This window comes from Diplotaxodon limnothrissa, linkage group LG18 (genome assembly GCF_057381915.1).
Source record: "Diplotaxodon limnothrissa isolate DT_005_m linkage group LG18, D_limnothrissa_male_GT1.1, whole genome shotgun sequence".
In the NCBI taxonomy this organism is placed as follows: Eukaryota; Metazoa; Chordata; class Actinopteri; order Cichliformes; family Cichlidae; genus Diplotaxodon; species Diplotaxodon limnothrissa.
In genome coordinates, this window is record NC_140613.1 from 25,201,136 (window position 1) to 25,213,119 (window position 11,984).

The 11,984-nt window shown below is 42.2% G+C and overlaps 2 protein-coding genes across 3 annotated transcripts; both read left to right on the forward strand.

Moving 5' to 3' along the window:
• The first annotated feature begins 746 nt into the window (after positions 1-746).
• Positions 747-6,645, forward strand: LOC146613742 (profilin-2-like). Of its 2 annotated transcripts, none has more exons than XM_085377409.1 (3): positions 747-1,039; positions 2,269-2,461; positions 4,774-6,645. In XM_085377409.1, exons 1-3 carry the CDS (start codon positions 911-913, stop codon positions 4,869-4,871), a joined length of 420 nt encoding a protein of 139 aa, XP_085233535.1. In that variant the 5' UTR covers positions 747-910; the 3' UTR covers positions 4,872-6,645. The 2 variants fall into 2 exon arrangements, with proteins under 2 accessions (XP_085233535.1, XP_085233534.1); XM_085377408.1 differs by having other exon boundaries at positions 4,449-4,841.
• A 1,249-nt stretch (positions 6,646-7,894) lies between these two features.
• On the forward strand, positions 7,895-11,783 carry LOC146613743 (uncharacterized). Its single transcript, XM_085378998.1, has 6 exons — positions 7,895-8,168; positions 8,332-8,499; positions 8,580-8,701; positions 8,778-8,943; positions 9,263-9,378; positions 9,450-11,783. The coding sequence occupies exons 1-6, from the start codon at positions 7,895-7,897 to the stop codon at positions 11,781-11,783; spliced, it is 3,180 nt and encodes a 1,059-aa protein (XP_085235124.1).
• The last annotated feature ends 201 nt before the right edge of the window (positions 11,784-11,984 follow it).

Here is an 11,984-nt window from a genome sequence, read left to right on the forward strand (position 1 = left end):
TCTGCTTCAAGGTCAAAGTGTTGTGTGTTCAGAATATAATGAATTATGAATAATGAACATAATGAATGGCCTTTTTGGGTTATTATTCCCTTTCTATCACCTCAAAGCAGTCTAGCCATTATCCTCCGACCTTTGAAATCAACAAGGCATTTTCACCCTAACCCAAACCCCGATATTTTTTTCCTGAAATACAGAGACAAACAACCACGCCACGTTCAAAGTCACTTAAATCACCTTTCTTCATCATTCTGATGCTCGGTTTGAATTTCAGCATGTCGTCTCGACCATATTTACAATGCATTGAGTTGCTGCTATGTGATTGGCTGATAAGATACTTGCAATTACTTGCAGATGAACAGGTGTACCTAACAAAGTGGCCGGTGAATGCAGATTTTAAGTAGCAATAATATGAAGGATCGTTAGGTGAGAAAATAATCGCGAAATCCATCAGACACGTGCATCTCAGTGCGTGTTGTTTTTGTGTACTGCGGGTAAAAGCCCACACGGTGTCTGGTCTGACGCTCTTTGTCATGTCATCCATACAACATGAAAACACTTGAAGTTAATGGAAGAATCAGTAAATCTCCACCCCGGCAGTCCCTCAGACTTGACTGTTGGCTGAGCTGATAAGTCCCTCTTTATTCCGCCGCCTGCTGCCATAAAAGCGCCAGGGAGCTCATTGTGCGGAGTGATCTGATACGGACTACACCCAGCCGCTGCCTCACTGCCCTGGCTTTCTTTGCTGCCCCAGCCTTCGCGTTGCTCAACGTCGAAGTGTGGGTTAGATTGGAGACTCTAAATTAGTCTGCGGGCTTTCTTTCATTCTGTCTTGCCTCTTATTTGGCGACAACACTAAAAAATAGGTGTAGTTTTTTAAATTAAATATATTTATATCATCAGTTTCTTGAAAATGTCTTGGCAAAGCTACGTGGAAAACCTGATGGCCGATGGCAGCTGTCAGGATAGCGCCATTGTTGGTTATATGGACGCCAAATATGTTTGGGCAGCACATGCCGGTGGTACATTCAACAATATCACGGTAAGAAGTCAAAACGAGCTCGTTTGGGGGTGTGAGAGTGTGGTTTCGTTTGGCAGTAATGTTATCTGTCACGCAGACGTTCACCAGCCAGAGGAGCGCAGAAACCGTTACCTCGCAGGATCTGAGCGACTAACGAGCTAACGGTGCCGAGCTAGCTTATGGGCTAGCTGGCTAGCTCACCAGTGGCCTGTGTCGGCTTTTTCTAGCTAAGGAAACGTTGGGATTAGACCTCATGTGGTTCAGAGAAGGCTTCTCGTATAATGGCTTTCACACACAAATAGATGATTATGGCGTGCTGTCTTGTAATAATCAAAATAAAGGGGTGAGGGAACCCGGGTAAAACAACACTTAGCTAATTTAAGACCAGCGAGTAGACTGTGTCTGATTGAAGGGAGCGTGCATGCTTTTGTGTGCACGCTTGCTTTGATTAGCTAACTTTAAGCTGCTGCTTTACCGGCTCCGGGTGCTTTTAAAAGCTAATGTGTGGTGTTTGGTTCAGCCTGGGGTAAATCCGCAGTGTTATCAGTGCGAGCAAGAAACGAGTGCAATTATAAATGCTCGTCTTTTAATAGGGAATGAGCGTTTTCAGTTCATTCATTGGGATTGCTTGAGCGGTAGACCGGTGCATAGACGCCGCTTTACTTCCGCTAGTCCCTGCAGGCAGAGGATCCCGATCATATTATCGCCTGGTTTGGGGACAGGGCGTGTTAGGATTCAGAGAATGGGTTTCAACGCGGTCCTTTCCCTTGATGCTAGTCTGTAATTCCTAATGCCGCTGTTTTGTCACACGTGACCGGTGCCAGAATGCTACTATTAATAATATACCTTTTGTTTTTCTCTGTGCCTTTCTAAAATATTAGATAATTGAGGCCTCTATCATTTTGTCTGACACCCAGAACAGAATTGGAATATGTCTTTGCAAAAAAAAATCACCCAATTCTCACAAAAGAATTATAAAACAGTGTTTACAAGGATGGAAATGAATCCCCAAAAGTCAAGACATGTGCAATTCTTTTAAAATAGCCCTCAATTATTGTGCGGAATTCATGTGTGCATAAAAGTCATGCATTAAAGTTGATCTACCTAATAATACTGTGTTATTTGAAATGGGATTATGCTTGCCATGTCACTGGAACCACATCTACTTCTTGGGCATGTGACTAATATCGCCTCAATCCTGTTGCTTTGTGTGTCTCTTTTTTTGTTTGCCCCTCTCTCTCTCTCCTCAGTCTCAGGAAATAGACGTCCTTATCGGTAAGGACAGGGAGACCTTTTACACCAGCGGTCTCACTCTGGGCTCAAAGAAGTGTTCAGTCCTCAGAGACAGCCTCCAGGATGAGGGCGACTGGACAATGGACATCAGGACAAAGAGCCAAGGAGGAGAACCTACATACAATATCTCTGTGGGAAGAGCCGGCAAAGGTAAAGGCGTATTATGGGTTAGCTTTTTGCAGCTATCAGAATGCATACTTAGGCTAAGACACTACTGTTTCCCATAAACACATGGGTATGAGCAATGTCTTAAATTAGATTTGTCAGGCTCATTCTCTTGCAGCATGACATCACTTCCTTATCTCATTGCTATGGTTGTAATCCACACCTGAGCCAGAATAAGATCTACAGGATGCACAAAGTTATATTTTTCCCAGTATTTCACTAATAGTTTATATTCTTAATTAGTCATTTGTTCTATAAAGGTCAAATGATACAGGATGGCCAAAACTACTGAAATAGTTTAACATTAGTGAAGAAACAAGTTTTGTGTTGGCAGAAAATTGTGTTATTTTGATGATTTAAATCTTTTGTAGGCCTCAAACACATGGTTTTAGTATCTTTGACTCAAGTTACGGTTACTCTAGTGTTTGCATTTATTACAAGATTAGTACAGCTTTATAAGCCACGATATCCCCGCTTCTTTCAATTTGCCTGTGCGTGCGCGCGCGCGCGTGCGCACGCGCTAATTGCACACATCCAAAACATTTAAATACTTTTAAATCAGTTCTCACTTGAAAATGATTTGTTTAAAAATGACTGTAACCTGGTGCTAAGGTGAGAAACACTGGTTGCAATGAAAACCAGATTCTGTTTTCATTTACTGTTTTGTCCTCAGCTATAAGTTGTATTGTTCTTTTTGGGTTTTTTTTCTTCTTTCCCTAAGCATGAGCTATTTCCACCTGTTATTCTACTTCTCTGTATGTTGTTCCTCACTTGAAGAGTCAAAGAAATAATGCACACATTTGATTCAACAGCACATGCATGGAGGTGCTACAGTCTTAACTGTATGGAAGGTACAGTGCACCTTGATTAGTGTCTTTCTTTTTTGGTATTATCTTTCTTTAGCAGAAAGAGCCAGGACCCTCAAAAAAGGAGCGATTCTGTCCTAAATCTCTTGGGCGAATCACATCTGGTTTGTTGGTAAACGCAGAGGTCAGCAGAAGCTGAGAAAATGGGTCTAATCAAGTGCACTGGTCTTCCTGCAGTTTGTCAGTGCAAAACACACCAATATTTAAAAGTGCACTGAAGACGAGGGCTGTGCAGGAAACTGCTCACTCATCCGTAACTGTTTTGTCTTTAACAGAACTAGAAATTATGGTTAATGAATTTGGCAGATTTGAATCAATGGTTCAGTGACACAGGACATGTGTAGAAGCTGTATTGTGTCAAGTAGCAACATGAATAATGCTAATAATAAAACTGCACTTCAGTTGAATATCCTTAGATGTCACATTTCTAATAGTGTTTCCCACATACTTGTGCTCCACTTGTGGCGGGAGATAAGTGTGTGTGTAAAAGTGGGAGGAGCTGTCTTAAATAATAAATTATAAGCATTTTCTATGCAACTTGGGTCTGCACTTTGACCCAAGGGTTTTTGCTTTTTTGCTTTTTTTTTAAGCAATGTCATCAGCTGTATCTTCAGTGAGTCTCATACTGCAGTTGAACTATGACTCCATAGTTTTTAGACTGTAGCTGGTAGCCCTTATTATTCCCTGCAGCCTCAGTGAGCTCGGTGTAGCGCCACATAAACCAGTTCTCCACCTGCTGCAGGTTCTGGCAGGTGTGAACCTCCAGCTCACAGTGGATCTTCAAAAGCACATCCACTGAGCAGCAGGTGAAAGCTGCAGCAGAGAAAACGTGCGAAGAGAAATGGTCAGTGCTTGCTGGTTATCAGCAACTGACCTTTCAAAATAAGAGTGCAGAAATTTTTCTAGTGTTAACTTGATCAGAGATGACGTCGGACTCAATGAGGAAAATAAAATTGAACAAAAACATTTATCAGGCACATTTAGGTAGCTGTTAATATACCTGAGCGGCCCGCCCAAGTAGAACCTGTGTGTGGGAAAACACTCTTACTGCTTTTCTCTTACCTCTTTTTCTTAACTGTCTCTTTTCTATCTCTTCTCTTTTCCAGTTTTGGTTCTTGTAATGGGCAAAGAAGGGGTCCATGGAGGCGGATTGAATAAGAAGGCTTACTCAATGGCAAAATACTTGAGGGATTCAGGGTTTTAATGATTTCAAGCTCACTTAGCTAAAATTTGAGGGACATAAAGAAGAGAAAAGAAATATTGCTGTTAAGATTTCTCCTGAAAGCAGTCAAATGTCTTGGAAACTTTTAATAGCAATGAAGAGTGGTAAGATGCTGTGTCACCTTTGTTCCCCCCTCCCCCATCCATCCTGTAGGGGGAGGGAGACTCTTCAATTCTGTTCATTTCTCTTTTTTTCCTTGTGTGCTCCAGTATTGGTTATAGTCATGGGAAAGGAGGCGGTCCATGGTGGAAATCTTAACAAGAAAGCACATGCAATGGCTGAGTACCTGAGGAAGTCTGGATATTAAGCAACCTCTCCACCCGTTCGTCACCTTAGCAGCTCACTACCACTCACCGTATTGTGTTGACACTACTTCCAGGATTAGGTGGCATACAGTGTTACTTCCTATCCAGTCTACTTTTATACACAACCTTTTGTTTGCTTAACCCTCCCAACACCACCCTCTTTATTTATTTTTATTTTTTTTTTAATGTTCCCCACTTAAACATTGTACTTCTGATGTTTCTGACACTACAGTAATGGCATGTTCATTGAAATGTTAACCACAAGTGTGCATCAAATATGATCGCAAAGTGTAATAAAAGCATTCAACAAATTTGGACTCGCCTTCTATAACATTCACTGCAGCAAGTGGCTAGTATTTGAACAGGAAGTACACATGTGATGGTGGTGAAGGTGCATAATTACGCATTTTCTTTCCCCTTCTTTTGAGCATTACTAAAAGATGCTGTGTTTTTTTTTTTTTTTTTTAAATCAGCATGTTGGCATTTAAAAGTTGCATGCATACTCTCTGTAACACTTGGATCCCAGCCCGGCTCCCTCCTCTGTCCTAGCGCCGTATTCCAGCCAAAACCATCTTCTCATCTGCTTCCATTAAAGAAATGACAAACTTCCTCTAAAGTCCTGTATGTGTGTACCGATTCGCCGCCCTCGCCGCACAACTTCTTCAACCCTCCATCACATGCTTTTCTTTGCTGTTGTACCTGAATGTGGTCTTAAAAGTTAACGATGTGGTGTTGGGCTGTTGTGTAAGGTCACCCATTACTGAGGTCGTCGTCTCACTTCACTATATTTCGGGAGTCTCTGCAGACATTCCACCTCTGTGCCAGCTGAGACGTCTGTCATCTCCTGCTATCTGTAAATTTTGCTGTAAAATCACTACATGCATACACACCCCTCTCCCCCACAAGTCTCCCTCCCTTTGGACCAATTGTCAATATAAAAGGGTTATCAGAGCTCCTTCAGCTTATTCTGATGGATGATTGTTGGCATCACCTGTTGACTGTAAATCATTAAGACGACTACTTGAGATGACTGTAAAACATGTAACTGCTTCTTTAGACTTCAACACTACTTAAACTTCTCATCACTAATTGATTTGTCGCTAACTTCTTGTTCATTAACCGATGAAACTGAAATGTCATTGTACTACAGTATGAATGCATTTTGACTGTAAACTGAGGCTGCTGGGCTCCAGCGCCTTGGGATTATTTGCCTTGTGCTTTAGTCATCAAAGGTGTATTCACAAATTGTCATAGTACGGTACGTAGAAGTATATTTAAAAGAAAAAAAAAAGATGCTGTGTACACTAAACATATTGAAAATGGTGTTGGTTGGAATAAGAACATTTGTAAGTTGTCTTGTGAATTTTTTTTTTTTCTGAGAATAACTGTATTCTGTGCCATAAAAAAAAAAAAAATCAATATCTGATGATCTGTTGCTACCACAAGTTGGATTTTTAAACTGCTGCCCCAGCAAGAAGTAACTTTTAATGGCACTTTTCCTAAGGGATATTTTGGCATCAGTAATCTCCAGACTTTGTGGAATATGTACAGAATTAAACGACTGGGGGGAAAAAAGTTTGGAATATTTTGTCCACTTTTCTTTGAGTGGGAAGTTTCCTTCTGCCACAAAATCTGCTGTTTCAAATGCCATGCATCGATGAGACGTCTTGTTTACAGACAGATCAAATAAACATTATTCCAACCAGAGGGAAAGCCAGTATGTCCAGTCTGTTGCCTCATCACTTCAATCTTTGTTTAATGGAGTAAATCAGGAGTTTTAGTGATTATAGCTGTAACTGGGGCAGTTTGAATTTATTGTGCTAATGATACACTGAATTAGCAACAGTACATACTCTGATTGGGAAAACACTGACCTAGATCTTATGATCAAACAGGAGAACGCTACTGCTACACTTAATGTGTGAATTATCACATTCCACTCTTTAATAGGAGAATGCACTCGAGTCTTGCCAAATCCCAGAAATAAACTTGCTGAAGTGTTTAATGACTAAAATCTGTAGGAATTACGGAGTTTTAATAAATTGCAGGCTGCCATCAAAGGGAAATCGCTTTGATCTGCTCGGGCTGCTTTGGTATTTTCAGTAGCTAAGGACAAACTTTTAAGGTTAAAACAATAAAATAAAGTGTTGATCTAAATGGGATTTGGGTGATAATCTGTCTTACTTTCAGACCAGTTCCTAATCAAACCAAAGGAAAGAAAACATGCTAGACAGGAAGGATAAACTGGCTACACAGCTCTAAATCTCTGAGACAAAATCAGTCATGTCTTTACTCATTTTCTCACTGGCAAAAAAAAAAAGTCTCACGACATCATTGTCTTGTATAAAGACTAGCTGCATGTGTTTTTGCTACACTAAAGAAACACACTAGATTTTAGATATGCACCATATCAGGCACATTTCCTCAGAGTGGGACTCAAATTTGGAAACTCGGGACGAGCGCTAGATTTCAGTAAAATTTGTGGTTCTAAACAGTGTTTGACTGCTTAGTATTGAGTTTAGTACAGCTGCTGCTTGCCCACCAAACCCACACTACCCACACTTTGACCAGAATAAAGGAGACACGGACAGCAACACAATCCATATGTGATTTATTATTGCAGTGGAGTTTTGATTTGAGATTTTATTCAATTTTTCTTTTAAAAAAGTTTCAAAGATGTTTCACACAAAATGAAGCAACAAAAAGTCTGAAAATTGGCCACTAAACAAGCTGTAGAAGAATTATATTACCATAAAATATAATCTGTATAGCATCATTCAGCCGAAGGAAAACTGAGCAGCAAAAAAGTTCTGTTAGAAAAATGGCAGCAGGGTAACTTGTTGTAAATCTTGTTGTCTTGTCAGAGCCACAGACTACCTCCTGCTCTTAACTGCGCCATTGGCACCAGCTGCTGTGGTTAGGTGTTTGATTAGTCAAAATTAAGACCAGGTTTAGCACTACATGCTAAGAGGACTGATCAGTTTTTGTGGTACAGTCCTGGGGCAGTGCTTTTTCCTCTGTTCCAATGGCGTGTAGAGAGAGCAGGGGTGTTAATGGCTCACTGTATTTTGGGCTCTTTTTGTTTTCTGCTTCACTTTGTCAATGCGCAACACTGACGAGGCTTAAAGCCCTGGATGAACTAGGTGGAAACTCAACGCTTAGTCAAAGTGGAGCTAAAGGTCATCAGCATCATGGAAAACTTTCAATTGGGCAAAAGCTGCTGCGAAGTCCTAAACCCAACAGAAACAAGACCACAAACAACACCAGGGATGTTGAAACAGATTACCAGGCAGACGTGGGTACGTAAAGTTAAAATTGAAAGTGAGCCATGGCTTTTAAAAGTAATAAATCCAACATTTGGTCTCTTATGCTTGTAAAGGATTTTGTGTTCATAGTGTTTTAGGGCCTCTAGTAAACGACTGCATACCTTCTAAAACTAATTTCAAACCCTACTTTTGAAAGCCTGGGAGGAAGCTAAACAACCAGATGGACAATATGGTGGTCTCGACCTGGAGGCAATGGAACGACTCCTTAAGATGGAACCAAAGGTTGAATGTACGCTAGACTCCATGACGCTTCAGGTTCATGATGCTGCTTCTACCCCTGGATCTCTGCTTTTCGTGGACAGGGGTAAGTAGTTATGTTAAGGTCTGCGTAGTAGTTCCATGTAATGCTTTTTACACCCTCCTCCTGCTGAACGTCTCCCCCAGGAAGCCATTTGTCTCCTTTGCCCCTGTCCAAGTTACCTTCGAGCTGCGGTTACACCATCAGCTCGACACCACGAGATCTGGTCCTAGTCGCACCCTATGATGGTTGCTTCGTCGCTCTCCAGGTGGGTCACTGTGATCTGAAGGCACTGCACATTTTAACCACGTGCTTATGTATAATAGCTTCCTTGCTGCTTTCAGGAGGACACTTATGTTCTCCCACTGCTTTGGTGGGGCATACCAGTGAGGATGTCGTGCCCTTTCATGGGCTCGCTGTCACTGAATCCTCCGATGGTCACCTGCAATACTGCGGACATGCTCGTAAAAACGGAGTGGACCCTGCCCGTCTCCAATATTAAAGTTAAGTGTGAGTTTTTGGTCCTCATCATGTCTCTGTTTTTGTTTTTAAACCAGCACTAAAGACATGACATGTTGGCTAAACTGGCCTACAAATACTTTTTCCAAACCCTGTGTGACTATGACAACCACTTAATTTTCATGTATTTTAGATTCTCTTAAGGTTAACTGATGGTCCAAACTCCAGTGTGTGTGTTTTGTTTTTTGTCTAAACTTTTTAGCTTTCTATGTGGCTTTCTATATTTTCTAAATGATAGCTTAGTTTGCCAAAAGATGACTTTAGGAGTAGGAAACCTAAGGTGAGTTCCTGCCTGCCATTTATTTTGCAGTGAACGGTAAATGGGAGCCACTAACCGTGGCCTCAAACAGATGTGGCTTCAGCACAGTCGAACATCCTGAAGGTGTGGTCATCTCTGCTCATTATGCGCCCTGCCTAGAGAAAAAGGTATGTTGTGCATGTTTGTTTTGATTTTTCTCCCTTTCTTAGGAAGAAAGATAACTTGTATTTCTGTTCAGGATGGGTTGTATACTCTGGAAGTTGCTGGAGATGGAGAAACAACAATTTCCTGTCCGTCACAATTACCAGCTCAGCCTGAATTCACAGAAAACCCAGCAAAGGATCCCGATTGGCAAAATGAAACGCCGAGCAAAGGTGTGTATGCGTCGACTTTTCCTCATGATCCTCATCAAGCGGTTCTTCCTCAGAACTCAGATATGCTGAATCAGTGGCCAGAAGATACGGATCGTCCTTTCCACCCCACTTTCTTTTACTCTGCAAGTCTGGTCAATACACCTGCTGCGCCCGCAGTGAATCCTAGACCTGCTTCATCTCCAGTTGTCCAAACTGATGCAGGGAAAAGATGGCAACATTTTCCCCCTTTTTATTCTCAGCCACCTGCCCCTACACTGTCACTAATAACTAAACCACCAGCAGGTCAGTTTGAAGAACATTTGCTTCCCAGCCCAATCAACCCACGGCCTAGTCTCCTTCAGGAACCTCCTGCAAGCCAACCCGAGAGTCAAGACAAAAAACCCCCATATTCATTTTCTTTTTACTCACAGCCTTCAGCATCTGAAGATCATCCACCATATCACAAATTACCTGAAAAACCAGAGGAAGCAGAACCCAAAGCACAGAACCAACTTTCCCACCTCTATCACTTCTACCCCCAACCAAAGCCCAAAGCACAGCCTGCTACAAACCCGTCCACTGTTCCTCAGCCACCACAGCCTGAAGCCCCTCAGCGTCAGGTACACCAGCAAATGTACTTGTGCCCTGAAAATCAGCCTGCCAGAAATCCAAATGCTGCTTTGGCATCAGCAGCTGAAAGTCTTTTGGGACAAGTGTACAAACTTTGTCAAATATCTGAGACACCAGCTGGAACAAATGAGGAAAATCCAGTCCAAAGCACACCACCTCTTCTCAGATATCCACAGGGTCAGATGCATCACCTACTTAACCAGCTCTATTACCCACAGCAGCTCCAGCTGCTACAGCCTGTGACATTACCCTCTGCTACCTATTTGCAGCCACAGGGTGCTGCTAAACCCAGTGACCAAAAACATCCTGAATCTGCAATTCCACTAACTATCAATAGTTATACAGCCCCGCAAGATCCTCAGCTCAGCTCTGCATATATGCAACCTGTGTGCTCCTTGTCTAACTGCTGTACACAAATGACTTTTTATCAGCTTCTCCATATTACTCCAGCTAGAGTTGGCAGTTGTGCAGATGTGCCTCACTTGTTTCCAGATCTTTCATTTCCACCTACAGCTTCATATTTTGAGTTTGGCGTGGGTTCTGCAAGACTTCCTCAACAGCCGACTGAAGCAGCACAATCTGCCTCATCTTACACCTCTGTGCCCCTCTCACTGCACCCCTTTCCAGATCAAAATGTGGAGCAATTATATTTACAGCCACCAGATGGCAACCCTACTACACCACGAGGAAATGATCCAAGTTGGACTACAAATCATGAACCACTGAACCGCGTGAACCCCGCACCTAATTCACTGCATGCCCACTGGCCGTATCTACACAGCCAATCCTCAGAACCTCTGCCTTCAGGTTATGACCCAGCAGGGCAATATCAGCTGAATAACATTAAGTCCCCAGTGCAGGTAAACGGTCAACTATTGACTGGGAACTTGAACCGTCCAACGTGGCCTAATTTTATGTCTAACAACCCAAATTCACAGCAGCAACACAATAAATCACCTGGAGAGGAACTTGATAATTTTATGGTTCCTTTCGATAGGCTTCAGCACGCTCCTGTATCCACTTATAACAACTCTGTGTTCCCGAACAATTTAAAACCATTCATAAGTGACTCAAACTCCAAACATGAGCAGACTCTAAATTTCTATTCTGGGAATTATGTGCTGCTACAGCGTGAACCACCAGGCAGGGAGCCCAACAGCTTCGTGGATTCCTCTGAGCTTTACAGAGATCCGACTGTTGATTTAAATTTTATGACCCAAAATCTTGCAAAAAAGCAGAATGGTAAACTTAAGACTCCACTGAATTTTAAGCCCCTGCAGGGAAATGAACAACTCTCCAAGTGGCTTGAGGAAGGTATTCCCACTCCCTCGCCTGGTAATGCTAACCATGGTGATGATTATGATAATGAAAATGAGGATAATGATGACATTAACAATTCCGGTCTGCCATTCCTTTCTCCTACTACGGATGGCCCTCCACTTATATTTCCCCTCTACAAGCCACCTTTAGGTGCAGCACAGTTAAAGCTAAAATTCCACGAATCCTTTAAAGACTTCTCGACTCCTTTAGGCTCCAGCAACAGGTTTCCACCCCATAATGCTCAAAAGATGTTTCAAGGATGGGGCTGAGAAGCTGATCACTAAGCTGGTGGTAGTGTGTAGCTGAGGCAGGTGTTGAACTCCTTACCCTTGTTGTTTGGACTTGTACGAATGTCTCTTGAACTCCTTCAGAAGAAGCATTGAAGTTGGAAGCATGAAAGCAGCAATTTCTAGCAATGTGAATAAATGGTGCAACTACCCAAAACGTGTGCTTTGAACTTTTTTTTTTCT